General features: G+C 46.1%; 1 protein-coding gene across 1 annotated transcript in view; it reads right to left on the reverse strand.

Moving 5' to 3' along the window:
* Positions 1-26531, reverse strand: part of OBSCN (obscurin, cytoskeletal calmodulin and titin-interacting RhoGEF) — a 263533-nt gene that overhangs the window by 203998 nt on the left and 33004 nt on the right. Inside the window, exons 5-18 of the mRNA XM_083405850.1 lie at positions 24725-25027; positions 22527-22793; positions 20805-21074; positions 17182-17466; positions 15991-16281; positions 14998-15288; positions 14059-14349; positions 12568-12849; positions 10530-10811; positions 9176-9466; positions 5521-5802; positions 3623-3898; positions 2562-2837; positions 160-426 (exon numbers count right to left, since the gene is read on the reverse strand). Coding sequence (XP_083261976.1) covers positions 160-426; positions 2562-2837; positions 3623-3898; positions 5521-5802; positions 9176-9466; positions 10530-10811; positions 12568-12849; positions 14059-14349; positions 14998-15288; positions 15991-16281; positions 17182-17466; positions 20805-21074; positions 22527-22793; positions 24725-25027 — 3954 coding nt within the window. The remainder of the gene's footprint in view (positions 1-159; positions 427-2561; positions 2838-3622; positions 3899-5520; positions 5803-9175; positions 9467-10529; positions 10812-12567; positions 12850-14058; positions 14350-14997; positions 15289-15990; positions 16282-17181; positions 17467-20804; positions 21075-22526; positions 22794-24724; positions 25028-26531) is intronic.

A 26531-nucleotide genomic window follows, 5' to 3' on the forward strand; every position in this document is an offset into this window, starting at 1 on the left:
GGGAAGCTTTTAATGTTTAATAGGTTATTGTATTTTAATATTCTGTTGGAAGCCACCCAGAGTGGCTGGAGAAACCCAGCCAGATGGGTGGGGTATAAATAATATATTATATTATTATTATTATTATTATTATTATTATTATTATTATTATTATTATACCTGTGGGGCTGACATGAATGCTGCACTTGTCATCCTTGGTTTCACAGCAATAATCCCCCTTGTCTTCTGCCCGGAGGCCAGTTATGACCAGCATACGCTTTTCGCCTGTCTCACGCATCTGGTAGCGCTTGCTTGCTTTGAGCTCCACTCCATCCTTGCGCCAGACAACTTTGCCCCCAGCTTGGCTTAGTTCACAACTCAGAGTCAGGTTCCCTCCGATCTCAGCTTTAACGGGTTCCAGCTTCTTTGCAAACTTCACTGGGACTTCTGCAGTTAAATTGAGTGGAACAGAAAGTACATCAGCACACATACATGTATGAGAAAATGGGTGCGAGGTTTGGGTCAAGGAATAACCAGGAAACAATGGAACTGGATTTGGAACAACTTCCACTCTGATATAATTTCAGCAGGCCTAAAGGATAACAATTTTAAAACCTAATGTCAATGGTATTTAACACCTTGTAAGCAGAGACATCACCTTGCCAACAAAGGTCCGTATAGTTCAAGCTATGGTTTTCCCAGTAGTGATGTATGGAAGTGAGAGCTGGACCATAAAGAAGGCTGATGCTTTTGAATTATGGTGCTGGAGGAGACTCTTGAGAGTCCCACGGACTGCAAGAAGATCAAACCTATCCATTCTGAAGGAAATCAGCCCTGAGTGCTCACTGGAAGGACAGATCATGAAGCTGAGACTCCAAGACTTTGGCCACCTCATGAGAAGAGAAGTGAAATATACTCAGAGTCGCAAAGTGATTTCATGCTCTTTATTCAGCTCATAGTGGTGAGGAGGAATGAATGAATGTCCCCTCAAAGTATCTGCTTTATATACATTATTTACACAATGGGCTGCACATGATTGGCTAATTCCAGAATTCTACTGTAAGCCAATCAGGTTGTGGATTCACTTCTATCTGGAGCATGATTGGGTGGTTCCTGCCAACCAATCATACTGCTGCATTGTTCTAGGACCAATCAGACTGCTGCATTCTGAATCCTATTGTTCTAGGACCAATCAGACTGCTGCCTTTTGGATCCTATTGTTCTAGGACCAATCAGACTGCTGCAGTTTGGATCCTATTCAACTCAGTACATAACACCAAGACTCCCTGGAAAAGACCCTGATGTTGAGAAAGATGGAGGGCACAAGGAGAAGGGGACGACAGAGGATGAGATGGTTGGACAGTGTTCTCAAAGCTACCAGCATGAGTTTGACCAAACTGCGGGAGGCAGTGGAAGACAGGAGTGCCTGGCGTGCTCTAGTCCAGGGGGTCACGAAGAATCGGACATGACTGAACGAGTAAACAACAACAACACAAATTGAATTTAATATATCAGTTAGGAACAACTCCTTCAGTTTTGGCATCTTCCCTTGCGTGTTATGCTTAACAAGCAGTTCTCAAAGTATCAGGTTCCACAGCTCAGCAAGTCCACACTAAGCAATAGGAGGGGTTGGGTACCAAGTCTGTGAACTATTTAAGAAAGATATAGGAAGTGGGGGTTTTTTAATGAGCAAAGCTCTGATTTTTAAAGGGAGTCTTCAGAAGATAATAAGGAGTTGATTTCTAAGATGCATAAACTAATTCTGGAATGGGAAACTGAGGATGAAATGGTGAAAGCAGCCATGATTCATTGGGCAAGAGATGTGGGTTTTGGGTTGGGGTAGACTCAGAGCTGATGAAGCAGCTGGGCCAAAGCCGAAAGGTCACTCAGTTGCGGATATGCCTGGAAGCAAAAGGAAAGTCCGGTGCTGTAAAGAAAAATACAGTGTTCTCAAAGCTACCAGCATGCGTTTGACCAAACTGCAGAAGGCAGTGGAAGACAGGAGTGCCTGGCGTGCTCTGGTCCAGGGGGTCACGAAGAGTCGGACACGACTAAACGACTGAACAACAAGCCTGGCTTTCATTGCCGTCAAGTTTAGCTTGAGCTGGGCTTGCAAACTGCAGAACATTTAAATAGGTTGGGTTCGGCTTGTAAGGCATAGCATTTAGGTCCTGGCAGTGGCGTAGCGTGGGTTGTCAGCACCCGGGGCAAGGCAAGTAATTTGCGCCCCCTAACCTGGGGCAAGGCAAGTAATTTGTACACACACACACACACACACACACCCCGCTGCACTGTCCCTCCCCCAGATAGTCCCTCGCTCTCTCTCCGCACCGCACCGCACGCCTGGCACCTCCCCTCCACAGTGGGCGGCGACCCGGCGGCTCAGATCGGATTCGCACAGCCAGCACTGCAGTGAGAGAGAGTGAGTGAGCCAGGTAGGGGCAGAGAGCTGCGAGTGCGAGCGCGCGCGCCCCCCAGATGTTGCGCACGGTGCGGCCGCCCCCCCCTGCACCCCCCACGCTACGCACTGGGTCCCTGGAAGGCAAAATCTTTTCTGGCTAATACTGAGGTGTGTTCCTCACCTTGGACCTGTACCTGGAACTGCTGCTTATCACCCTTGGTCTCACACGTGTACACACCAGTATCTTTGACATCGGCCACCTTCACAGTCAGGGTCCTAGAGGCCCCCTCTTTTTTCATCTCATACTTCTTGCTGGCTTTTATCTCAATTCCGTCTTTGAGCCATTTGACCTCGGCATCTTCAGGCACCACTGAAGTTGACAGGGTGATGCTCTTTTCCTCCTGAACAACGATCGGCTTCTCTTGGGGAACTTTCCTTTCGAATTTTGCCTCAGGCTCTGCAATCAGTAAATGCCATGCATAAGAACTTCCAGGTTCTCTGAAACTCTAAAGCATGGGTAGGCAAACTAAGGCCCGGGGGCCGGATCCAGCCTAATCGCCTTCTAAATCCAGCCCGCAGATGGTCTGGGAATCAGCGTGTTTTTACATGAGTAGAATGTGTCCTTTTATTTAAAATGCATCTCTGGGTTATTTATGGGGCCTACCTGGTGTTTTTACATAAATAGAATGTGTCCTTTTATTTAAAATGCATCTCTGGGTTATTTGTGGGGCATAAGAATTCATTCTCCCCCCCTCCAAATATAGTCCGGCCCCCCACAAGGTCTGAGGGACAGTGGACCGGCCCCCTGCTGAAAAAGTTTGCTGACCCCTGCTCTAGAACATGGGTAGGCAAACTAAGGCCTGGGGGCCACATCCTGCCTAATCACCTTCTAAATCCAGCCCGTAGATGGTCCGGGAATCAGTGTGTTTTTACATGAGTAGAATGTGTCCTTTTATTTAAAATGCACCTCTGGGTTATTTGTGGGGCATAGGAATTTGTTCATTCCCCCCCCCCTCAAAATATAGTCTGGCCCCCCACAAGGTCTGAGGGCAGTGGACCGGCCCCCTGCTGAAAAAGTTTGCTGACCCCTGCTCTAGAGAACCTCAAATGAAATATAAATTAGGTAGGTTCACCTTTAGAGATGAACTGAGCCAAATTTCTCCCCCATTCCAACAATCGTATCACTTTAGGATTGCATCCTGTTATTGGTTTTTTCCTCCTGCAGAGGGAAAGGGAGCTTACCTACTGCTTCAACCTTGAAAATCAGTTTCTGGCCAGAAGCTTCACATGTGTAGTTCCCTGCATCATTCTTCTCCACCTGCTCCAATACCAGCTTCCGGGAGGTGCCATCAGAGACCACCTTGATTTTTTTGCTAGTACTGAGGGGCTTCCCATCTTTGTACCACTTCACTTGGGTATCGGAAGTGGCCACCTCACAGACCAAAGCAGCACTCTCCTTCAGGGTAGCCTTGATCTCCTTCTGCACCTTCTCCTTTTTGACAAATATATCTGCAACCTCTGGAACATAGAGGAAAAATAACTGAGCTTCTGTCGGCGAGGAATAAGTGTCAACAGGAGCTGCCAGATTGTTGCTGTTTTGGGTGGGATTCAATCACATACCAACAAATTCAGGGACTACAATTAAAGACTGAACTTTTTGTGCTAAGAGAAATGACCACATTTCTCGCCGGGACCACATAACACCGGTCCTGAGAGATCTGCATTAGCTCCCAGTTTGTTTCCGAGCACAATTCAAAGTGTTGGTGCTGACCTTTGAAGCCCTAAACGGCCTTGGCCCAGTAGACCTGAAGGAGCATCTCCACCCCCATCGTTCTGCCCGGACACTGAGATCCAGCTCCAAGGGCCTTCTGGCGGTTCCCTCATTGCGAGAAGTGAGGTTACAGGGAACCAGGCAGAGGGCCTTCTCGGTAGTGGCGCCCGCCCTGTGGAACACCCTCCCTTCAGATGTGAAGGAAATAAGCAGCTACCCTATCTTTAAAAGACATCTGAAGGCAGCCCTGTTTAGGGAAGTTTTTAATATTTAATGCTGTATTGTTTTTAACGCTTGATTGGGAGCCGCCCAGAGTGGCTGGGAATACTCAGCCAGATGGGCGGGGTATAAATAATAAATGATGATGATGATGATGATGATAAAATGAGCTGGAAAGTGTGGGATTAACACTTGCTTTGATGCAATGACATCTAACCTCCACACAGATAAATCAGAATGAATGCTCATTAAAAAGCCAGTATCATCTAACCTCCCTGAAAACAAACCAGGATCAATGCTCAATAAACATGTTGTCTAGAGGTGCCCAACATTACCACTTCAAACTACTTTGTGAGCTCTGAGAGGCCATTGCAAATGGCTGTTTTCAGTTAGACAGGTAAATATAGGTTGTGCAGGCCTGTAGCAGAAATCACAGTGTCGCCTTCCCACAAAGAATTCTGGGAATTGTAGTTTGAGGTGGCATTAAAAGTTCATTTGCCAGTCCCTTCATGAAACCTCCAATACTTATGTTATTTCTGGTTTATTTTTTGTCCCTCTTTCGTTGCAGTAGAGTGCAAGAGTGCCCCTACAGAAGGCATCAATGCAATAACACTGATGAACCATCACAGACAAACTGGTAAGTTAACATTAATTACTATGACTGTCGCCAACCTAGCAGTTCGAAAGCACGTCAAAGTGCAAGTAGATAAATGGGTACCGCTCTGGCGGCAAGGTAAACGGCGTTTCTATGCGCTGCTCTGGTTCGCCAGAAGCGGCTTAGTCATGCTGGCCACATGACCTGGAAGCTGTACGACGGCTCCCTCGGCCAATAAAGCGAGATGAGCACCGCAACCCCAGAGTGGGTCACGACAGGACCTAATGGTCAGGGGTCCCTTTACCTTTACTATGGCTGTCATTTGTTTTAACAATTTTTAATATCAAATTTTAAATTGCTGTAACCTGCCCTGAGATCTAATTTTGAAGAGCAGCTAATAAACTGAAATAATAATACCGAATTATATAGTATGTGGATGCTTCAATAGTTATCTACCAGTAATGTTCTATTATTGCATTAATGACATGTTGTAGAATACACCCTCAATACACCAATAGGGGTCCTTGTCTTGGGAAGACCATCTCTCATTCTCACCTGGAACATTAAGTTTGAAGGCCAGTTTCTGGTTTCCGGCCTCACAGGTGTACTCGCCAGCATCCTCTTTCTCCACCTGTTGCACAATCAGCTTCCGGGTCTTGCCTTCAGCTTCTACCTTGAATTTCTTGCTGGAGGTGATCTGCTTCCCATTCTTGAACCACTTCACTTCTGTCTTGGCCTGGGCCACCTCGCAGGTGATGGAGGCGTTCTCCGAAACAACAGCCTTGATCTCCTTCTGGACTTTCTCCTTGTTGACAAATGCATCCTCAACTTCTGCAACTGTGGCAAGGTGGAGGGTGGGGGGAAATAGGATAAGCAAAGATCAATAACTCTAAGCTCCATTTTATAGCTTGGAAATTCTTTTTCATTTTGTATGGGAACTCAGTAAAACACTAACAGCAGAGATATCACACAGAAGACCCACCTGCCGTTTCAGCCACTCTGTGCCTGCAGCAATATTCACACCCTCCCAAAATAATTTGTAAGTCACCTTTGGACAAGTACCGTATTTTTCGCTCTATAACACGCACCCGACCATAACACGCACATAGTTTTTAGAGGAGGAAAACAAGAAAAAAAATATTCTAAACGAAACAGTGGATGTATGATTTTTGTGGTTCATGCTGTGGCCACAGACATGTGATCTGACGGTGAATTTGGGGTAGCCCAATGCAAAAATCCTGAGGATCCATGTGGATCCATGCTTTGTGACCACGTTTTTGCACCACTGCGGTCCCAGGCAACAGTGGGTGTGTGATTTTTTTGGTGCAGGCTGTAGCCGTGGACATGCTATGTGATCTGATGGTGAATTTGGGGTGACCCGTGTAAGCGGCTCCTCTCCTCTCCCGCTTTGCTCCTTTAAAGCAAGCAGGCTCTCTGTCACTCTCTCCTCCCCACTCAGCGGCTCTTCTCCCGCTTTGCTGTTTCAAAGCGAACCACGGAGGAGGGAAGGAAGGGGAACCATGGATCCTCTGCTCACGACTGCAGCAGATCCCCCCCGCCATCCGTAGGCATTCGCTCCATAACACGCACAGACATTTCCCCTTACTTTCTAGGAGGAAAAAAGTGAGTGTTATGGTGCAAAAAATACGGTAAGTGATGCCCAAGCAAGAGAGAGAGGATGAGTACAGCGGTACCTCGGGTTAAGTACTTAATTCGTTCCGGAGGTCCGTTCTTAACCTGAAACTGTTCTTAACCTGAAGCACCACTTTAGCTAATGGGGCCTCCTGCTGCCGCCACACCGGCGGAGCATGATTTCTGTTCTTATCTTGAAGCAAAGTTCTTAACCTGAAGCACTATTTCTGGGTTAGCAGAGTCTGTAACCTGAAGCATATGTAACCTGAAGCGTATGTAACCCAAGGTACCACTATCAAGAGCTACCACTTCATGCCCAACATGAGCTTCTCTCCTATTCCATTTCAGTTAGCAGAATTTGGAGTTGACAAATGCATCCTCAACTTCTGCAACTGTGGCGAGGGCAGGGAGAAAAGAGGACAAGGAAAGACAGATAACTTCAAGCTCCCCTTTTATGGCACTTTAAGGCTTTCCATTAACATCTCATCAGGACCACAGATTCGCATGTCATAGAATCCAGGGGTCACCAATCTTTTTGGACTACTTGGCACATTTTGAAATTTGAGAAAGTGCTGCTGGCACCGGTCACAAAATGGTTGCCGTGGAAAGTTGGCTATGTCCTGGCTGGTCCTTATGGTGGAGATCACACAATATAGATACACACAAACACAGCTCTAAGAAGGAGCATTTCCAAGTATGAGGAGAAATGTATAATGTAGCCACACACATTCACTCTCACTGTGTCATATACACACTCATATACTTCACATATACACAGCCGCAATCTATTTCTCCCTCTCTGCCCAAGTGCATCTCACCCTCTCTCACAGAGATCATACATAAAAGTACTGCTTTTTTTCTATTAAAAATGTATATGGGTATTTTCATTTTGACTCAAGAAAATCACAATTTTATAGTTCAAATTGGGAAAAATAAATACAGTAAATGGACAAAAGTACAGTCATACCTCGGGTTACAGATGCTTCAGGTTGCGATTTTTTCGGGTTGCGGACCGCCAAAACCCGGAAGTACCAGAACGGGTTAGTTCTGGGTTTCGGCAGTAGCACATGTGCAGAAACACTAAATTGCACTTTGCACATGCGCAGAAGCACCAAATCGCAACCAGCGTGTGCGCAGACGCGGCTTGCGAACGCTGCAGGTTGTGAACGTGCATCCCGCATGGATCACGTTCGCAACCCGAGAAGAAGAAGAAAATAAGAGTTTGGACTTGATACCCCCCCTTTCACTCCCCTTAAGGAGTCTCAATGTGGCTAACATTCTCCTTTCCCTTCCTCCCCCACAACAAACACTCTGTGAGGTGAGTGGGGCTGAGAGACTTCAGAGAAGTGTGACTAGCCCAAGGTCACCCAGCAGCTGCATGTGGAGGAACAGGGAATCGAACCCAGTTCACCAGATTACGAGTCCACCGCTCTTAACCACTACACCACACTGGATCCACTGTACAAAGATTCACAAAATGTTTAGGGGTATGCGTACCCCCGGAAAAAAAGCACTGCATATAAGCAAACCACACACAACCCCTGCTCTCCCTGTGTGTCTTGGTTGTTTTCTCTTACACTCACACATCACATACAAACAGAGCACACACACCTCTCTCTCTCTTTCTTACACATACACGTATATCTCTCCTCTTCTCTCTGCTAAAGTGCATGTCTCCCATTTGCCCTAATTGGATCATCTTCCACTGGAAAAGAGACATGATATTGCCAGAGGGGGGAATCCACCTTTGGAGGGTAGATAGTGGCACTTGAGAAAGGGGCTTAGGTAATACAGAGCTAAGAGTATTAGAGGGAGGATCAGGTTTGGAGCTGGCCATTGGAACAGAGGCAGATTTAGGGCAGAGAAGAGAGTTTGTGAGGTGAGTGGGGCTGAGAGACTTCAGAGAAGTGTGACTGGCCCAAGGTCACCCAGCAGCTGCATGTGGAGGAGCAGGGAATCAAACCCGGTTCACCAGATTACGAGTCCACTGCTCTTAACCACTACACCACACTGGCTCTGCAACACTGGGTGCCAAGCCTAGGGCACAAGGATCTCACTACAGACAGCAACCCAAGGAAGATTGGAGTTCAACAGTTTGCTGAATGCTAATATGCCTGAGGAGACACAGGTGAAGGCTGAGAAGGGAAAGAGGAGACTGAACCTTCTGAACCCACGTGGCAGGAAAAAGTATCACTGTACCTGCTGCAATGACTTTGAAGAGAGAGAGAGAGAGAGAGAGAGAGAGAGAGAGAGAGAGAGAGAGAATCCTTGATCACCCACCCACATTAAGAAAAGCCTTTCCACAAGTGAAGGAAATGTCTAACATTTCCAAAACAAACAAACAAACAAAAAATAAATAACACACAAGGTGTGCTAGATTGGCAAACCCTGATATACATGATTAATGCAGGATGTTCCATTTGAACTTGCAGTATTATTATAAAGGTGTGTGAGACTTGTGATTTTTCAGCATTGGTGGCCAGAGAGAAAATAAAATAATGGACAATAATCGCCTTTGGTCAGCAGGATAGGCAGCCCCAAATATAAAGTAATAGGGCATAAAGAGAAGCATGCAAACCTTTTGCATCCGTTGCAATGACTTTGAAGGTGAGTTTTTGGCCAGAGGCCTCACAGGTGTACTCGCCAGCATCCTTCTTCTCCACCTGCTGCACAATCAGCCTCCGGGTCTTGCCTTCAGCTTCTACCTTGAATTTCTTGCTGGAGGTGATCTGCTTCCCGTCTTTGAACCACTTCACTTCTGTCTTGGCCTGGTCCACCTCGCAGGTGATGGAGGCGTTCTCCGAAACAGCAGCCTTGATCTCTTTCTGGACCTTCTCCTTGTTGACGAACACATCTTCCACTTTTGCATCTGGGAGGGAGGAGAAGAGAGCAAGAAACATACAGTAACTCCACCTCCCCTTTCAAGGCTCTCCAAGGCTCTCCACTAACATCTGGCTCATAGATGAGTCAGAAAGAGAAAAACACATGACAGAAAATGGAGCAGGGTCTTCCTAGACTGGCCTCCTACTAACAAAGAGAACAAAATCAGCAGAGGAGCCAAATAATTCTGTTGTTTTTTTTCTCCATCCTCTTCCCTTCTGAGTTCCATAAGGGCAGTGCTTAGAGTGAGAATGAAGATGACAAGCAGTGTCACCTCTTAGACTGGTTGTAAGGAGGCAGGCTGGGTGGGTTCGTTGGTGGGCTACCATCCCATTTGCCCTAATTGGACCATCCTCCACTGGAAAAGAGGCATGATAACGCCAGAGGGGGGAATCCACCTTTGGAAGGTAGCAGTGGCGTAGCGTGGGGGGTGCAGGGGGGCCGGCCGCACCGGGCGCAACATCTGGGGGGGCGCGCTCGCACTCGCAGCTCTCTACCCCTACCTGGCTCACTCACTCTCTCTCTCACTGCAGTGCTGGCTGTGCGAATCCGATCCGAGCCGCCAGGTCGCCGCCCACTGTGGAGGGGGGGTGCCAGGCGTGCGGTGCGGTGCGGAGAGAGAGCGAGGGACTATCTGGGGGAGGGACAGTGCAGCGGGGGGGCGCAAATTACTTGCCTTGCCCCGAGTTAGGGGGCGCAAATTACTTGCCTTGCCCCGGGTGCTGACAACCCACGCTACGCCACTGGAGGGTAGATAGTGGCACTTGGGAAAGGAGCTTAGACAATACAGAGCTAAGAGTTTTAGAGGGAGGATCAGGTTTGGAGCTGGCCATTGGAACAGAGGCAGATTTAGGGCAGAGCGCACAGTTCTGCCAGACTGGGTGCCAAGCTTAGGACACGAGGATCTCACTACAGACAGCAACCCAAGGAAGATTGGAGTTCAACAGTTTGCTGAATGCTAATATGCCTGAGGGGACACAGGTGAAGGGTGAGAAGGGAAAGAGGAGGCTGAACCTTTTGAACCCATGTGGCAGGAACAGGTCTCGCTGTACCTGCTGCAATGACTTTGAAGGTGAGTTTTTGGCCAGCGGCCTCACAGGTGTACTCGCCAGCATCCTTCTTCTCCACCTGTTGCACAATCAGCTTCCGGGTCTTCCCTTCAGCTTCAACCTTGAATTTCTTGCTGGAGGTGATCTGCTTCCCGTCTTTGAACCACTTCACTTCTGTCTTGGCCTGGTCCACCTCGCAGGTGATGGAGGCGTTCTCTGAAACAACAGCCTTGATCTCTTTCTGGACCTTCTCCTTGTTGACAAACACATCCTCCGCTTTTGCATCTGGAGGTAGGGTAGAAAAAGAAGGCAAGCAAAGATTCAGAACTCTACTTCCCCTCTTAAGGGACTTTATTACTTCTGGTTAACATCTGGCTCATAGAAGAATGAGTACCACGGAACCATACAGCAAATGCTCCATATCCTGGCCCCATGCTGTATAGGGCTTTGTACACCAGAAGCAGCACCTTGAACTCAGTCCAGTAGCTAATTAGTAGACAAGGAAATTATTTCAGCAGCGGCAAAATATAATGTGAATATTCTGCCCCAGAGAGCAGTTGAACCACTGAATTTTGTACTACCTGAAGGTTCCTGGGCAGCCTCAGGGGCAGCCCCACATAGAGCACGTTGCAGTAATCCAATGTGTAGGTTAAAGGGTAAAGGGACCCCTGACCATTAGGTCCAGTTGTGGCCAACTCTAGGGTTGTGACGCTCATCTCGCTTTATAGGCCGAGGGAGCCAGCGTTTGTCCGCAGAAAGCTTCCGGGTCATGTGGCCAGCCTGACTAAGCCGCTTCTGGCGAACCAGAGCAGCGCATGGAAACACTGTTGACCTTCCCGCTGGAGCGGTACCTATTTATCTACTTGCACTTTGACGTGCTTTCGAACTGCTAGGTTGGCAGGAGCAGGGACCGAGCAAGGGGAGCTCACCCCATTGCGGGGATTCAAACCACGACCTTCTGATCAGCAAGTCCTAGGCTCTGTGGTTTAACCCACAGTGCCACCCGCGTCCCAATGTGCATGAATTACAATTCTCAGGCTTCCTGATCCAGAAATAGCTGTATTTTTCCACCAGCTGAACCTTGTAATATGTAGGGATTGTAGCTCATCTGCAACCAGATGCTTCATGTGAGAATTGGGAGTTATGTTTCATAGCTATGTAATGAATTTTGCGCCTTTCCCTCCAAGACCTATGCTTACAAGCAATTCCCCGCCCTGCAATTCCCCGCCCACTGACATCAGGCAGGTGCCTTTGCTGTGCCATTTGCAGTGCATGCTTAAAACATTTTATTATAAGCAAGACTATCTGGACACGTAGATGCTGATGCATTTTAATCTCTTTTACGGTTCATTTTAGTTATTTTTCAATGCTTTTAATCATTTTAAACTTTTTATTTATGTTTTTAAGATTTCATGTAAACTGCTCAGACATTTTACTACTATGTAGCAGTATATAAATAGTCTTAGTTAAGTAAACAAATAAATGCCAATTGATCGATTTGAGTCACTTCAGATGCATGCAGGGTAAGTAACAAAACTTTCCTTTAACACTATTTTAAATCATCAGTTAAGCTGAGAACTAATGTATACCCGGGATGCGGGTTGCGCTGTGGGTTAAACCACAGAGCCTAGGACTTGCTGATCAGAAGGTCGGCGGTTCGAATCCGCACAACGGGGTGAGCTCCCGTTGCTCGGTCCCTGCTCCTGCCAACCTGGCAGTTCGAAAGCACGTCAAAGGGCAAGTAGATAAACAGGTACCGCTCCGGTGGGAAGGTAAACAGTGTTTCCGTGCGCTGCTCTGGTTCGCCAGAAGTGGCTTTGCCATGCTGGCCACATGACCCGGAAGCTGTCTGCAGACAAACACCGGCTCCCTTGGCCCATAGAGCGAGATGAGCGCCGCAACCCCAAAGTTGGTCACGACTGGACCTAATGGTCAGGGGTACCCTTACCTTAATGTATACACAGCAGGCATAAAATACAGATCCTCTGTTGCCACTTTCAGCCCCAAGTATGGTAGGGTATAATATATTATATTGAAGTACCTGCTGCAGTGACTTTGAAGGCCAGTTTCTGGTTTCCGGCCTCACAGGTGTACTCGCCAGCATCCTTCTTCTCCACATGCTGCACAATCAGCCGCCGGGTCTTGCCTTCAGCTTCTACCTTGAATTTCTTGCTGGAGGTGATCTGCTTCCCATCCTTGAACCATTTCACTTCTGTCTTGGCTTGGGCCACCTCGCAGGTGATGGAGGCGTTCTCCGAAACAACAGCCTTGATCTCCTTCTGGACCTTCTCCTTGTTGACAAACATGTCCTCAGTTTCTGCAGCTGAAGGAGAGAAAAGAGGACAAGCAAAGATAGGTAACTTCAAACTCCTTTTTTATGGCACTTTAAGGTCTTCCAGTGACATCTGTTCAGGGTAATAGATGCACATATCATTTAATCCATGAAGATGGATCTTCCAGCGTCAAACTCTTGAAGCTTAATCCACAACATTCATATTAGAACACAGGCTGCTGTAGCAAGCAGTAGGGCAGCCAGCTTTCTGTGTTCATAGCGAACAAATCCCCATTTTTATTCCATCTATATACCGCCCTTCATCATAAGATCTCAGGCTGTTTCTTGAGGCCTGGGTTGCTGCCAGAAGAAATAATAGAACTTGTATGGCAGCTGCTTTGAAGGCTCTAAATAGTGGGGCTATCAAATCTAAGGCATTTGGGATTTTTCAAACCCTCAGCCTAGAACATGAAAATTATTATTATTATTATTATTATTATTATTATTATTATTACAGCCATACCGCGGGTTACAGATGCTTTGGGTTGCGTGATTTCGGGTCGCGCACCGCGCCAGACCCGGAAGTACCGGAACGGGTTACTCTCGGGTCTCGGCGCTTGCGCATGTGCAAAAGTGCTAAATCACGCTTTGCGCATGCGCAGAAGCGTCAAATTGCAACCCGGAGGTGCGCAGACGTGGCGCTGCAGGTTGCGGATGCAGCGGGTTGCAAACGTGCTTCCCGCACAGATCACGTTCGCAACCCAAGTCCACTGTATTTATTGTTATTGTTATTGTTATTGTTATACCACCTTCAGAGCAAATAAGTGATGCCCAAATAAGTGATGGGGTGAAACTGCCAATTCCTCAATACCAGCTGTTCCATGTATGTTTGCTCTTGGAACCGAAAGCAGGTCAGTGGTGTCCCACTCCAATAAGGGACAGCAGCAGCAGCAGGGGCCAATTCTCTCTCTCTTTCTCTCTCTCTGTCTCTCTCCCCCTCTCCCTCTCCCTCTCTCTCTCACACACACACCAATGCTCACTTTTTTTAAAAAAGAAAGTGTAGATGTGAAAACTCTGGGACAGATGTTGTAGCTATTTGCCCTTTAGTGGCACAAGTATCTAGGACTTTGGGACACGCAATCTTTGAGCATTGGCCGCTGGGGAGAAAGGAATTGTGTGGATGGGATTTGATAGCCTTTGGTCATAGGAAAAGGCAGCCCCAACCGTAAATCAGCAGGGTATACAGGAAAACATGCGAACCTTTTGCAGTTGTCACAGTGATACGGAATGTCAGTTTCTGGTTTCCGGCCTCACAGGTGTACTCGCCAGCATCCTCTTTTTCCACCTGCTGCACAATCAGCCTCCGGGTCTTGCCTTCAGCTTCAACCTTGAATTTCTTGCTGGAGGTAATCTGCTTCCCATCCTTGAACCACCTCACTTCTGTCTTGGCCTGGGCCACCTCGCAGGTGATGGAGGCGTTCTCTGAAGCAGCAGCCTTGATCTCCTTCTGGACCTTCTCTTTGTTGATAAACACATCCTCAACTTCTGCAACTGAGGGTGAGGAAAGCACAAGCAAAGATCAGTAACTCTAAGCTTACGTTTTATGGCACTTGAAGGTTCCCCATTAACATTAGAAATCCATCGCTCACAGAACAATCCATCTGTGTTAAAGAGGAAATCAGCCTGTTCAGGTCGCCTGCCTAAAGTGCAAGGAATACTCACATTTTGTACAGGTGTGAAGCAAAACACCAGCAGCGAAACTGCGAAATGTAAGGTCCATCTCCTTTTTCAGCTCATTTGTTGATTAAAAGATGGCCTGCAGTAGTATTCACACCTTGCAAAAATTATGCATGATACATCTTTGGAACAAATAAGTCATACCCAGGTAAGGCAGAGGGGCTGAATACCAAGAATTACTCTCCTATTCCTTAACACTGAGGGGTAGCTCAGTTGGTAGAACATGAGACTGTTAATCTCAGGGCCATAGGTTCAAAACCCACATTGGGAGAAAGATTCTTGCATTGCTGGAGGTTGAACTAAATCATTCTTGTGGTCCCTTCCAACTCTGATTCTATGATTTCATTAAATAGAACATGGAGTGTAGGGTGTGAATTTTTTCCATCAGCAGCAGCAAAGGGGAAAGGAAAAAGTTATGAATGGGAATGTAATATAGTGGGGTATAAAGGGGAACTTGCAAACCTTTTGCAGCTGTCGCAATGACTTTGAAGGTGAGCTTTTGGCCAGCAGCCTCACAGGTGTATTCACCAGCATCCTCTTTTTCTACCTGTTGCACAATCAGCTTCCGGGTCTTCCCTTCCGCTTCTACCTTGAATTTCTTGCTGGAGGTGATCAGCTTCCCATCCTTGAACCACCTCACTTCTGTCTTGGCCTGGGCCACATCACAGGTGATGGAGGCGTTCTCTGAAACAACAGCCTTGATCTCCTTCTGGACTTTCTCCTTGTTGACAAATGCATCCTCAACTTCTGCAACTGTGGCAAGGTGGAAGAAAATAAGCAAAGATCAATAACTCTAAGCTCCGTTTTATAGCTTAGGAATTCTTTCCTATACAGTGGTACCCCGGGGTTACAGACGCTTCAGGTTACAGACTCCACTAACCCAGAAATAGTGCTTCAGCTTAAGAACTTTGCTTCAGGATGAGAACAGAAATCGTGCTCCGGCGGCGTGCCGGCAGCAGGAGGCCCCATTAGCTAAAGTGGTGCTTCAGGTTAAGAACAGTTTCAGGTTAAGAACGGACCTCCGGAACAAATTAAGTACTTAACCCGAGGTACCACTGTATAGGAATTCTTTCATTTTGTATGGGAACTCAGTAAAACACTAACAGCAGGGATATCACACAGAAGACCCATCTGCCGTTTCAGCCACTCTGTGCCTGCAGCAATATCCACACCCTCCCAAAATAATTTGTAAGTCACCTTTGGACAAGTACGGTAAGTGATGCCCAAGCAAGAGAGAGAGGATGAGTACCAAGAACTACCACCTAATGCCCAACATGAGATTCTCTCCTATTCCATTTCATTTAGCAGAATTTGGAGTGCAGGATATGCAAATTTTTTTCAACATAGGCAGCCAAGGTAAAAGGAGAAAGTCATGGGTGGGGGGTTGGCCTTTGGTCAGTGGAAAAGGCAGCCCCAAATGTAAAGCAGTAAGGTATAAAAGGAGAGAAGGCAAACCTTTTGCAGCTGTCGCAATGACTTTGAAGGTGAGCTTTTGACCAGCAGCCTCACAAGTGTATTCACCAGCATCCTCTTTTTCCACCTGTTGCACAATCAGCCTCCGGGTCTTCCCTTCAGCTTCTACCTTGAATTTCTTGCTGGAGGTTATCTGCTTCCCATCCTTGAACCACTTCACTTCTGTCTTGGCTTGGGCTACCTCACAGCTGATGGAGGCGTTCTCTGAAACAGCAGCCTTGATCTCCTTCTGGACCTTCTCCTTGTTGACAAATGCGTCCTCAACTTCTGCAACTGTGGCGAGGGGAGGGAGAAAAGAGGACAAGGACTGTAACTCTAAACTCCCAATTTACAGCACATCAAGGTTTCCCCATTAACCTATAATCCCTTTTAATATACCCCATAAAAGGCAAGTTCTCCTCTAACACTAGTCTCCTGTGTATTAACACACAAAATTCAGGTTGCAGCACAACACAGCAGTCGGATCTATAAACTCTGTTTGTAGGCAACAGTCCCCTTTTCAAATCATGGATACAGTGTTAAGGACTTGTTCACTATATATATATAAAAGTTCCCTACCAGGACAGACCTTGCTCGTGTGCTCAAGACATCAAATCCATAAAACATATTTTGCTGCACTGTGCAAAATATGAGCAAGCCAGGGCTGAACTGATATTACCCTTTCTGGTACCTTCCCCGGGGAAATCAGAGGCTCACTATGTCAGGTTCCTATTGGAAGACCGGACAAATGCTAGAACCTTAGCAGTGTCGAAGTTTTTATCGGTGGTTGCAAGAACCAATGATCCCTATCTTTAAGTCTGAACAAAATGCTTGTTTAACCTGGAGGTAGGCTGTATGAACTGTGCATTGCTTTGTAATGATTTGTTGGGTCTCTGGATTGATTGATTGATTGATTGATTGATTGATTGATATATAAAAAAAACCTTCTAAAATGATGCCCAATAGGGCAGTCAGTTGGGCTGACATTCCAGTGGCTGCTACATTATACCTCAACATTACCTGCTCTCCATTTCCATTCAAATTAGCAGCAGACCATCAAGGAATGTGGGATGTGCAAATTTTCATGGTTGGTAGCCCAGGAGATAAGAGTGTGTGTTGGGGGGTGTGGACTTTGGTGAGCAGAAAAGGCAGTCCTAAATATAGTTAGTACCATATAAACGAAAACATCCAAACCTTTTGCAGCTTCTGCAACAACTTTGAAGGTGAGTTTTTGGCCAGCTGCCTCACAGGTGTAATCACCGACATCCTCTTTTTCTACCTGCTGCACGATCAGCCGCCGGGTCTTTCCTTCAGCTTCTATCTTGAACTTCTTGCTGGAGATTATCTGCTTCCCATTCTTGAGCCACCTCACTTCTGTGTTTTCCTGGGATACCTCGCAGAGAAGAGATGCATTCTCTAAAAAGGTAACCTTGATCTCTTTCTGTACCTTCTCCTTGTTGGCAAACACAGGCACAGGCTCTGCAGTGGGGAAAATAAAACACATGCCAAAGCACAGCAGTTAATTACTGATTTCTTTCTTTTTTTTTTTGAAGTATGTGTAATGTTTCTCGTATTTTTTCCATGTAACATTTTTACAAATCAGTTTCATTTGTTGAGAGATTGGAGGGGGGGAGATGGGGGGCGATGTTTCTATTTTGCTTAATGTATGTAGGGTTTGGTGTCAGTGTTGCTCGTGCAGGTTCCCTGCTGTTCATTTGTGTTTCTTTGGTAGTGAGAGAGGTTGGGGTTGGCCTAGGATGTGGTTGGCTGTGGTGATCTTTGTTTTCGTGTGTGAGTGAGGTGTGTGTGTGTTTTGGATCAGGTTAGCCATATTGATTTGTATGCTGTTGGTGGATTATTGTCATTGTCTTGTTGGGCTGTGTATGTGATAAAGGGGAGCCATACCGGGGTGAAGGCGTCTTCTTCTGTTTGTCCCCGTGTCAGTTTCAGTTTATTGGTTAATTTTTCTAGTAGGGCTGTTTCCCATACTATTTGGTACCATTGGTCCATGCTTATTAATTACTGATTTCTAACACATACACACACACAAAACTTAAGAACTTAAAACTCAATATAACCTACACAGAATAAAGTACAAAAATTAAACAGTGAACCAACTTCAGCTGCACAAACACATGGCTGGGAAACACACTACAGAAAAAGGCAACCAGCTAAAAGATAATACTGTAGGGGTGCTTGCCTAAAATACAAAGAGAGGGAATTTCAAGAATTGGAGCAGCAGTGCTAGACGCCCTGCTCTTGGTGGTCATGGAGCAGACCTCAGGAATGTACGGCCAATAGTCCCTCTGCCCAAGACGGCAGTGACAAGGAAGCAAATTACAGAGCAACGTGCTTTGCTTTGGCCCTGTCCACCACTGACATGCAGCCCCTGGAAAGGTTGCCTTATATCCTGTTTCCTGCTATGGCCAGCCAGGTGCGTGTGCATTGTGTTAAGTTGTGGGTGAACATATCAGACGACACAGCAATTCTTCAAACAGCTCTTGTTTATTCACAGGCCAGAACAGAACTGAACTGAAGGGTTCAGCCAGCCTGCTTATATAGGGCTCCACTACAACGCAACTGAAACAACTTTCTGTAACTATCCAGTCACTGAACGTCACTTTCAATCCCTTATTTGCATATGTGGACCTGAGTGGAAACTATCTACAGTATCCCCCTGCTGGCCCAGGGTGAGAACTTCAGTACATAACACATTGTATTCCAGAGGGAGGGGGTGGAATATCTCTTGCAACAAGTTTCCTTGCTATCAGTCCTATATTTACAAAGTAGACTATAAAGTGAAGGTGAAATATGGCCTAGCTGCTTCGATGCAACTGAAATAAAAAAAATTAAGGTCTTATATATATACAGTGGTGCCTCGCAAGACGAAAAGAATCCATTCCGCGAGTCTCTTCGTGTAGCGGTTTTTTCGTCTTGCGAAGCAACCCTATTAGCGGATTAGCGGATTAGCACTATTAGCAGTTTAACGGCTATTAAAGGCTTAAGGGATTAGCGGATTAGCTGCTAAAAGGCTATTAGCAGCTTAGTGCCTTAGAAAAAGGGGGTGGGGAGCGGAAAAAAATCGCAGGAACTCGCAAGACATTTTCGTCTTGCGAAGCAAGCCCATAGGAAATTCGTTTTGCGAAGCACCTCCAAAACGGAAAACCCTTTCATCTAGTGGGTTTTCTGTCTTGCGAGGCATTCATCTTGCGGGGCACCACTGTATATAATAAATGTTCATAACTGCATATATAAACCACATGTCTGAAACCCCACAGAAAAAGTCCTGAAACCATTTTGTCCCTCCCAAATTGCCCTCAAATATTTCTCTGCAAGGTCGAAGGAAAATGGAAAAGCCTCCCCGTTGTCTTTTTGTTCACAAATCCTGTCTTAAGCATATGTCTGTGTATGAATAGGGTGAGCCTGTGACGTGGCTCAGGAACTAATTATTTATCATTACAAAAGACTGGCTAGGCTCCCCAGGTAATCCAATCAAGTGATCATTAACAGGTAACCTGCCAGACAGGAGATAAACAACGCACTCAGATTTCTGTTGTAGACCGACCTTTCCTGTGATGTAGGTATGATGTATCTGGGGGGTGGTCTTGAGCTACACCCCTTCCTGTGATGTATGTATGATGTTTCTAGTGGTGGTCTTGGACTCCAGGGCAGGCAATTTAAAATGTCAGTGGTACCTAAGTATTTAATTCGTTCCGGAGGTCCGTTCTTAACCTGAAACTGTTCTTGACCTGAAGCACCACTTTAGCTAATGGGGCCTCCCGCTGCTGCCACGCCACCGGAACACGATTTCTGTTCTCATCCTGAAGCAAAGTTCTTAACCCGAGGTACTATTTCTGGGTTAGCGGAGTCTGTAACATGAAACGTATGTAACCTGAAGCGTATGTAACCTGAGGTATCACTGTATAAGGGCGGGAACACCTTTGTTCTGGGTCCTCCTCCTTCTCCTGCGTGTGAGGGGAGCACCCTGTTGCAACAGCTCAATAAAGATCAAACTTACAAGCTGCTTTGCTTCTCAATATTCTCTGGTTGGCCTCTGTTATTTTCTCTGACCGATGGATAACCTACAAAGGACTTTATAAGGGCTCTTGTGTCCCCCATAAGGGAAGAAGGGCAGATTTTTGTTTATTACACAACCCAGCTCCCTTGAAAACATAGCTATTGACATGCCACTCCTAGATCTTCTGCCGTCGGATTCCCTATACCTGAACATATTCATCTGCTTTCAGTCCTGAACAACCAGCCACCTTACTGGTTGTCAGCTTGCTGGAGGACAATCAAAGTTGCCTGAAGCTGACGCAGAGTGAGAAGTTCCTGGCCAGAACAAAACACATTGGGGTTAAATACCACTACATACGCCAGATGATCCAGGATGGACTTGTGGAACTATCCTACTACAGCACCCAAGAGATGACTGCTGACATCCTGACGAAACCCCTACCAAGAGAGAGTTTCCAGAATCTACGTGTCAAGCTGGGACTCTGGGTGGTTGAATAAAGTTGTTTATGTTTTGTATAATGTTGTATTGCCTGAGAAGGGGTTTGTGGGATGTAAACACAGGAGCAGTCAATGACAACATTCCTAGAGTGTACATGTTAGAACATGGGGAGGGATGTCTGTCCAGCAAGCAGGTAAACTTCCTGGGGACGGACTTCCTCCGCATGTGACCAGTTACACTAGAATAACAAAAGTGGCTGTTCAACTACCAGAAATATATTGGCAGCGAGATTTTTGTGAAGGAAGGATGACTACATTGCTATGTCATGGCGAAAAGGAAGCAATCAGATTCCCCTACTCACCTTCGACCTCAACGTGGAATGTTAACTTGTCATCCTTTGTTTCACAGGTGTAAATCCCTTCGTCTTCTTTCAGTGCATTGTGGACAATGAGCTTTCTGTTAACTCCTTGAGAGGTAAATGTCACTCTCTGGTCCAGCCTGATAGGTTTTTTACCCTTCTTCCATATGACGGGCTCGTTCTCTGATGAGACCTCGCACACCAGCTCAAACTTCTCTGAGAGCTTGACCTTGATCCCGGGGGTTGATTCATTGACAAACTTTGCCACTTCGTCTAGAAAAGTAAGTTGAGGTGCAAAACAGAGTTGGCAGCAAAGGGCGCAAATGGATTGAGTATACAACTGAAACAACATTTTGCATGAACTGGAAAATCAGGTGATTTTTTTCCCCAAATCTGAAGCAGAGTGAGGTTTAATTTCATTTTTTTAAAAAGGGGGGAAAGGTTGGACTTTGAAATTTGCATTCTAGACAAATTCAAAATCTGAAGATTTAAACAATGCTGACATTGTAATAAAGGCATTAGAGCTTTCATGGGGTGCGGGGAGAACATGTGGAATGAACTCAAAGAAATTCCACAGCAGCAGCAATGTAAAGGGCAGAAAGAGACTTGCAAGGAGACATTTTGCTGCTGAAGACATTTTAACGCCTGAGGCAAAAGTCAAGATGGTGTCCCCCCCCATTCCATGCATAGAAGTTGACCAGTCAGGCAAATACATAATCTTATTATTCAATGGTTTGAAAAGGGCTAAGAGAACAAGTAATAATAATAATAATTTATTATTTATACCCCGCCCATCTGGCTGGGTTCCCCCAGCCACTCTGGGCGGCTTCCAAGTCTTCACTGATGAGTTCTATATATACAAACATTGGCTTGTTTAAATATTTTGCTGTTATTCTATAATATTTAAACATCCCATTTTATTATTATTATTATTATTATTATTATTATACTTCTCTTCATCCAAGCATCACAAAGTGATTTACAATATAAAAACACAAAAATGCATACCATAGTAACAAACAAAAACAATAACCCTCCCCTGCCATCCAATAAACATTATTGGAAAGCCATCCAATAAACGCTATATGATCACTAGGGCTAGCTGGCTAAATTAGTCCTATTTGAGCCAGCGAGGAGACCAGGGGAGAATTAGCTGTGGGATCCCAGAGTGGGTAATCTTCATAAAAAGGGGAGTGAGGGAAGGAAGGGGAATAAAAGATCAGACTAAGTTCAAAGTGAAAGCCAGGTGGAATAGCTCTGTCTTACAGGCCCTGTGGAAGGAAGTTAAATCCTGCAGTGCCCTGGTCTCATGGGACAGAGCATTCCACCAGGTCGGAGCCATCACTGAGAAGGCCCTGGCCCTGGTGGAGGATAATCTGACTTCCTTAGGGCCCGGGACCTCTAAACTATGATTATTCATGGACCTTAAGGTCCTCTGCGGGGCAGACCAGGAGAGGTGGTTCCGTAGATACGAGGGTCCTAAGCCACAAAGGAATGGAATGGAATGGCCTCCCCAGTCAGGCTTGCCTGGTGCCTACATTAAGATCTTTTTGGTCCCAAGTGATGACCCCTTTATTCTTCCAGATGTACTAGCGAGAACAACTGAGTCTCCACTTTCTCATACATCTGGGTGGTTAAGGCAGAGCTTGCAAGCTTTGAAACACAGCTCTTTGCTTCTCCCCAGCAAATAAAAAAAAATCCTAAGAAATATGCATATAAAAATACCTTTCAAACTTATCTTGGCAGTGCTTTCAAGATTATTGGCGACAAATTTCACCTCTGCTTCTTTGAAAACACTTGTGACCCTTTTGACAGTGAGGCTGTGCGACGTTTTGGTTCTTGTAATGATGTACTTATCGCTGTTCTGCACGATGTTGCCATTAACATACCACGAGCCGGAACAGGTATTAGTGAGGTCAACAGTGAAGATTGCATCCCTGCCTGGCGCTACTTCTACATTTCTCAGAGGGCTTTTCACAGCCAGTACTGGTTCTGTGGAACAGAAGAAGAAAATGCAGTTGAAATGACCAACTACTAGGCAAAAAATAAAGGTAATGCAACTCAGAAAACAGGTATTTTTTGCTCTATAAGACTCACTTTTTCCCTCCTAAAAAGTAAGGGGAAATGTGTGTGCGTCTTATGGAGCGAATGCAGGCTGCGCAAGAGGGATTGCTGCCTTCACTGCGCAGCGATCCCACTTGCTGTTCTGGCCTCTGAGATTCAGAATGGTTTTTTTTCTTGTTTTCCTCCTCCCAAAACTAGGTGTGTATTGTGGTCTAGTGCGTCTTATAGAACGAACAATACGGTACATTTGTGAGATAACCAGTCTCATATAATCAACATGCTTAAGTAGGCATGAAGAGGTTAATTCCATAGAGTAAGGTGTCCTGCCAGGCTTAGCTAGGTCACTCCCCCTCACCTTGGAAGGAAGGTAATCAATTCTATTGTTGTACATCAGTCTACATGAGAAGCTCATCTAGAGTTCCTGCAAAAATAATTTAGGAACTTTCACCACTGTAACTAAGCCAAGTATTACTGCCTGTGTTTTCTGACTGATGTATGAAAAAGCACATGAACCAGACCTTTGAAGAGTTTGTAAGTAAACCATTTTTTTAACTTACCAAATGTGTGGTCTTTTTCTATGCTGGGGAAGAGGGGAACTTTGGGAGGAACTTAGAAGGGCATATTTTAAAGATCTGCCAGTCTGTGTTTCCGTGCTTTGCTGCATATTTTTGGTTTTAAATCTCTGCTGGGGTTCTCTCCCTTAACTCTACCGGGTAAGGTATTCCCCCTTCACGGGCTTCAGGGCCACTGGATGACCAGAGAAATTATTATTGGCTCACATTTTTTGAGATGAGAACTGTCTTGCAAAAATAGGAGAAATGCAAACTCTAAAGAATAATTACATTTCAATCCACCTATTAGCCCAGGAGGTGAGAAGCAGGATTCACAAAAATTAAATTCCTCCATCATTCCTACCCTCCACAATACTCTCAATCTAACTTGTTCTTCCTCAGTGGCTCTTAGCCTAACCAACTTCTCAGAGATCCTGCGAGACCAGCCTGAGGAGGTTAATCCTAACTCATATCAGGACCTTACTAAATCATACCAAAAACCTTGAATAAGTTACTGCTGAATATTAGGTTCACCTCTGAATAGTCTGTGGGATGTGAAACACAAGGGCAGTCAAGTACAACATCCTAGAGTGAACATGTTTACACATGGGTGGAATGTTTGTCCAGCCAGCAGGTAAACTTCCTGCTTCCTTCTGGGCTGGGACAGACTTCCTCTGCATATGACTAGAGGTGGGTGTGGCCTCACCTGTGCAGGTAATGACAAAAACACAGGGCAGGGCAGCCATCTCTCTCTCTCTGACTACATGCATTGAAGAAGCAACATCTGCTTAGCCAAAGATGCTCTCTTGGCCTCCAGCCAAGAGACCACAATGGGACTGTCTCCTTATGGGATAGTTTCCAGGTGTATGTTACTTTTCTAAGCTAAGTCTGCCTTCTGGGATCCGATTGTGAACAGAATGATGTGTGAGTAAACTCTTTTTATACTTTTATAGAAGACTGTCGTGTCTTATCTTTTATGAGGGAATTAGGGGGAAATACCAGAACAGTTATTATAGAGGCTTTGGCGAGCCTGAGCAAACGCATCCGCTGTGAGTTTAAAAAGGGGAATGTTACTCTGCTAAATTGTGAACTTGTTTACAAAAGTTGGAAAGGCTATAACCAAACAATATATCCTCTCCTGCATCCCTGAACATTCCCACATAGTCAACCCACTACAACAATCACTTTTGATGCCCTAAAGCTCACATCCAGCTCACTACCTTCCAATGGCTTCTTCATTTCATGAGATGTAGCAGGTCTATGCACCCAACCTCAAGGACTGCAAGCACCTCCTCTTTTCATACTCACCAAGGTGCAGGGTTCCTGGGAAGTCAAGGTAGCCGCTCTGGCCATAGTTGTTGACCGCAGACACTCGGAATTGGTAGTCAGCCTCTTCAGCAAGGTTGCTCACAGTGAACTCGGTTTCAGGAACGGGGGATTCATGGCATCTCAGCCAAGTGAATCCAGTCAGTTTCTTACGCTCCACTACATATCCATCGATAGTGATGGGGCGGTCCATCTTAGGCGGGGACCAGGATAGCATCACTGAGGTTTCTGTTTTATTTTTCACCACTGGGTCAACTGGTGGATGCGATGGAGGCTTCTTTGGAGCTGGGTAGTATGAAAAAAGAGGAAAAAACAAGTTGATCTGTTTGAAAAGCCAGGATTATTATTATTATTATTATTTATTTGTACCCCGCCCATCTGGCTGGGTTTCCCCAGCCACTCTGGGTGGCTTCCAACAAAGATTAAAAATACATTAAAATGTCACACATTAAAAACTTCCCTGAACAGTGCTGCCTTCAGATGTCTTCTAAATGTCAGGTAGTTGTTTATCTCTTTGACATCTGATGGGAGGGCGTTCCACAGGGCGGGCGGCACTGCCGAGAAGGCCCTCTGCCTGGTTCCCTGTAACCTCACTTCTTGCAGTGAGGGAACCACCAGAAGGCCCTCGGCTCTGGACCTCAGTGTCTGGGCAGAACGATGGGGGTGGAGACGCTCCTTCAGGTATACCTGGGCCGAGGCCATTTAGGGCTTTAAAGGTCAACACCAACACTTTGAATTGTGCTCGGAACAGTGGTGTAGCGTGGGTTGTCAGCACCCGGGGCAAGGCAAGTAATTTGCGCCCCCTAACCCGTGGATTTGCGCACCCTAACCCTAACCCCCAGATGCTGCGCCCGGTGCGGCCGGCCCCCCCTGCACCCCCCACGCTACGCCACTGGCTCGGAAACGTACTGGGAGCCAATGCAGATCATTCAAGACCAGATCATTTAGGGATACAGACATATCAATGCCAGAGGCAACGCGCTAAACGTCATGCTGTGCCAGACATCAGTCCTTGTCTCCAGCTACCACAAAATTCCACAGCCTTCTTCACCCTTGCTTCAGGGAGGACAAACCCTACAATACATTGCAGCTATTTTAATACACCCAGCTTTAAGTTTGCTTCCTTTTAGCCTAAGAGCTAATCCAGACTTCCACTTTTCCAGCCGCTTTCCCCCCCAGGAAACCTGATCTTTACTGCTGAATCAGTTTTGGGCTCCCTGCTCTCAGCAGGGTGCCCAAAATGTGCAAGATCGCAGCAATCACTTCTGGGCTCTGCGAGATCGCACAGGTCATGAGGAACAGGCCTGGGAAGACACGTGTACTGGTTTCCCGAGTCAACACATTGGAGGGTACGCCTGTCACAAGCCTCTCTCTGCTGCCATCCCTGTTGTTTAATACGGTGATTGCAGACTTCGGCACAGTTGGCCTTTCGACAAGGAAGGTCCTTCTTGCAGATGCTGACAAAAAGCCAAATTACACTAAGCTCATTGTGTTCCACTGTGATTGACACAGCCATGTTAGCACATGGGATCCGCAACCAAATGCCAGAGCCATGGCTGGTGAGTGGGGCAGTGGCTCCAAAAATGGCTAAAACCTAAATGCAGGGCCGGATTTAGGTTTGATGAGGTCCTAAGCTACTGAAGGTAATGGGCCCCTTTATATGTCCAGGTGTCCTTTGCCAACAACAAATTGTTACTGTTTTTTGTGTTGAATAGGTGGTAATTTATGGACCTAATAGGTATCTAAAGCCATTTGCGCATGCAGAATGTAGGCACCCTAAATAGAAGAA

Source organism: Podarcis tiliguerta, assembly GCF_965153285.1.
Source record: "Podarcis tiliguerta genome assembly, chromosome: 12".
Taxonomy (NCBI): domain Eukaryota; kingdom Metazoa; phylum Chordata; class Lepidosauria; order Squamata; family Lacertidae; genus Podarcis; species Podarcis tiliguerta.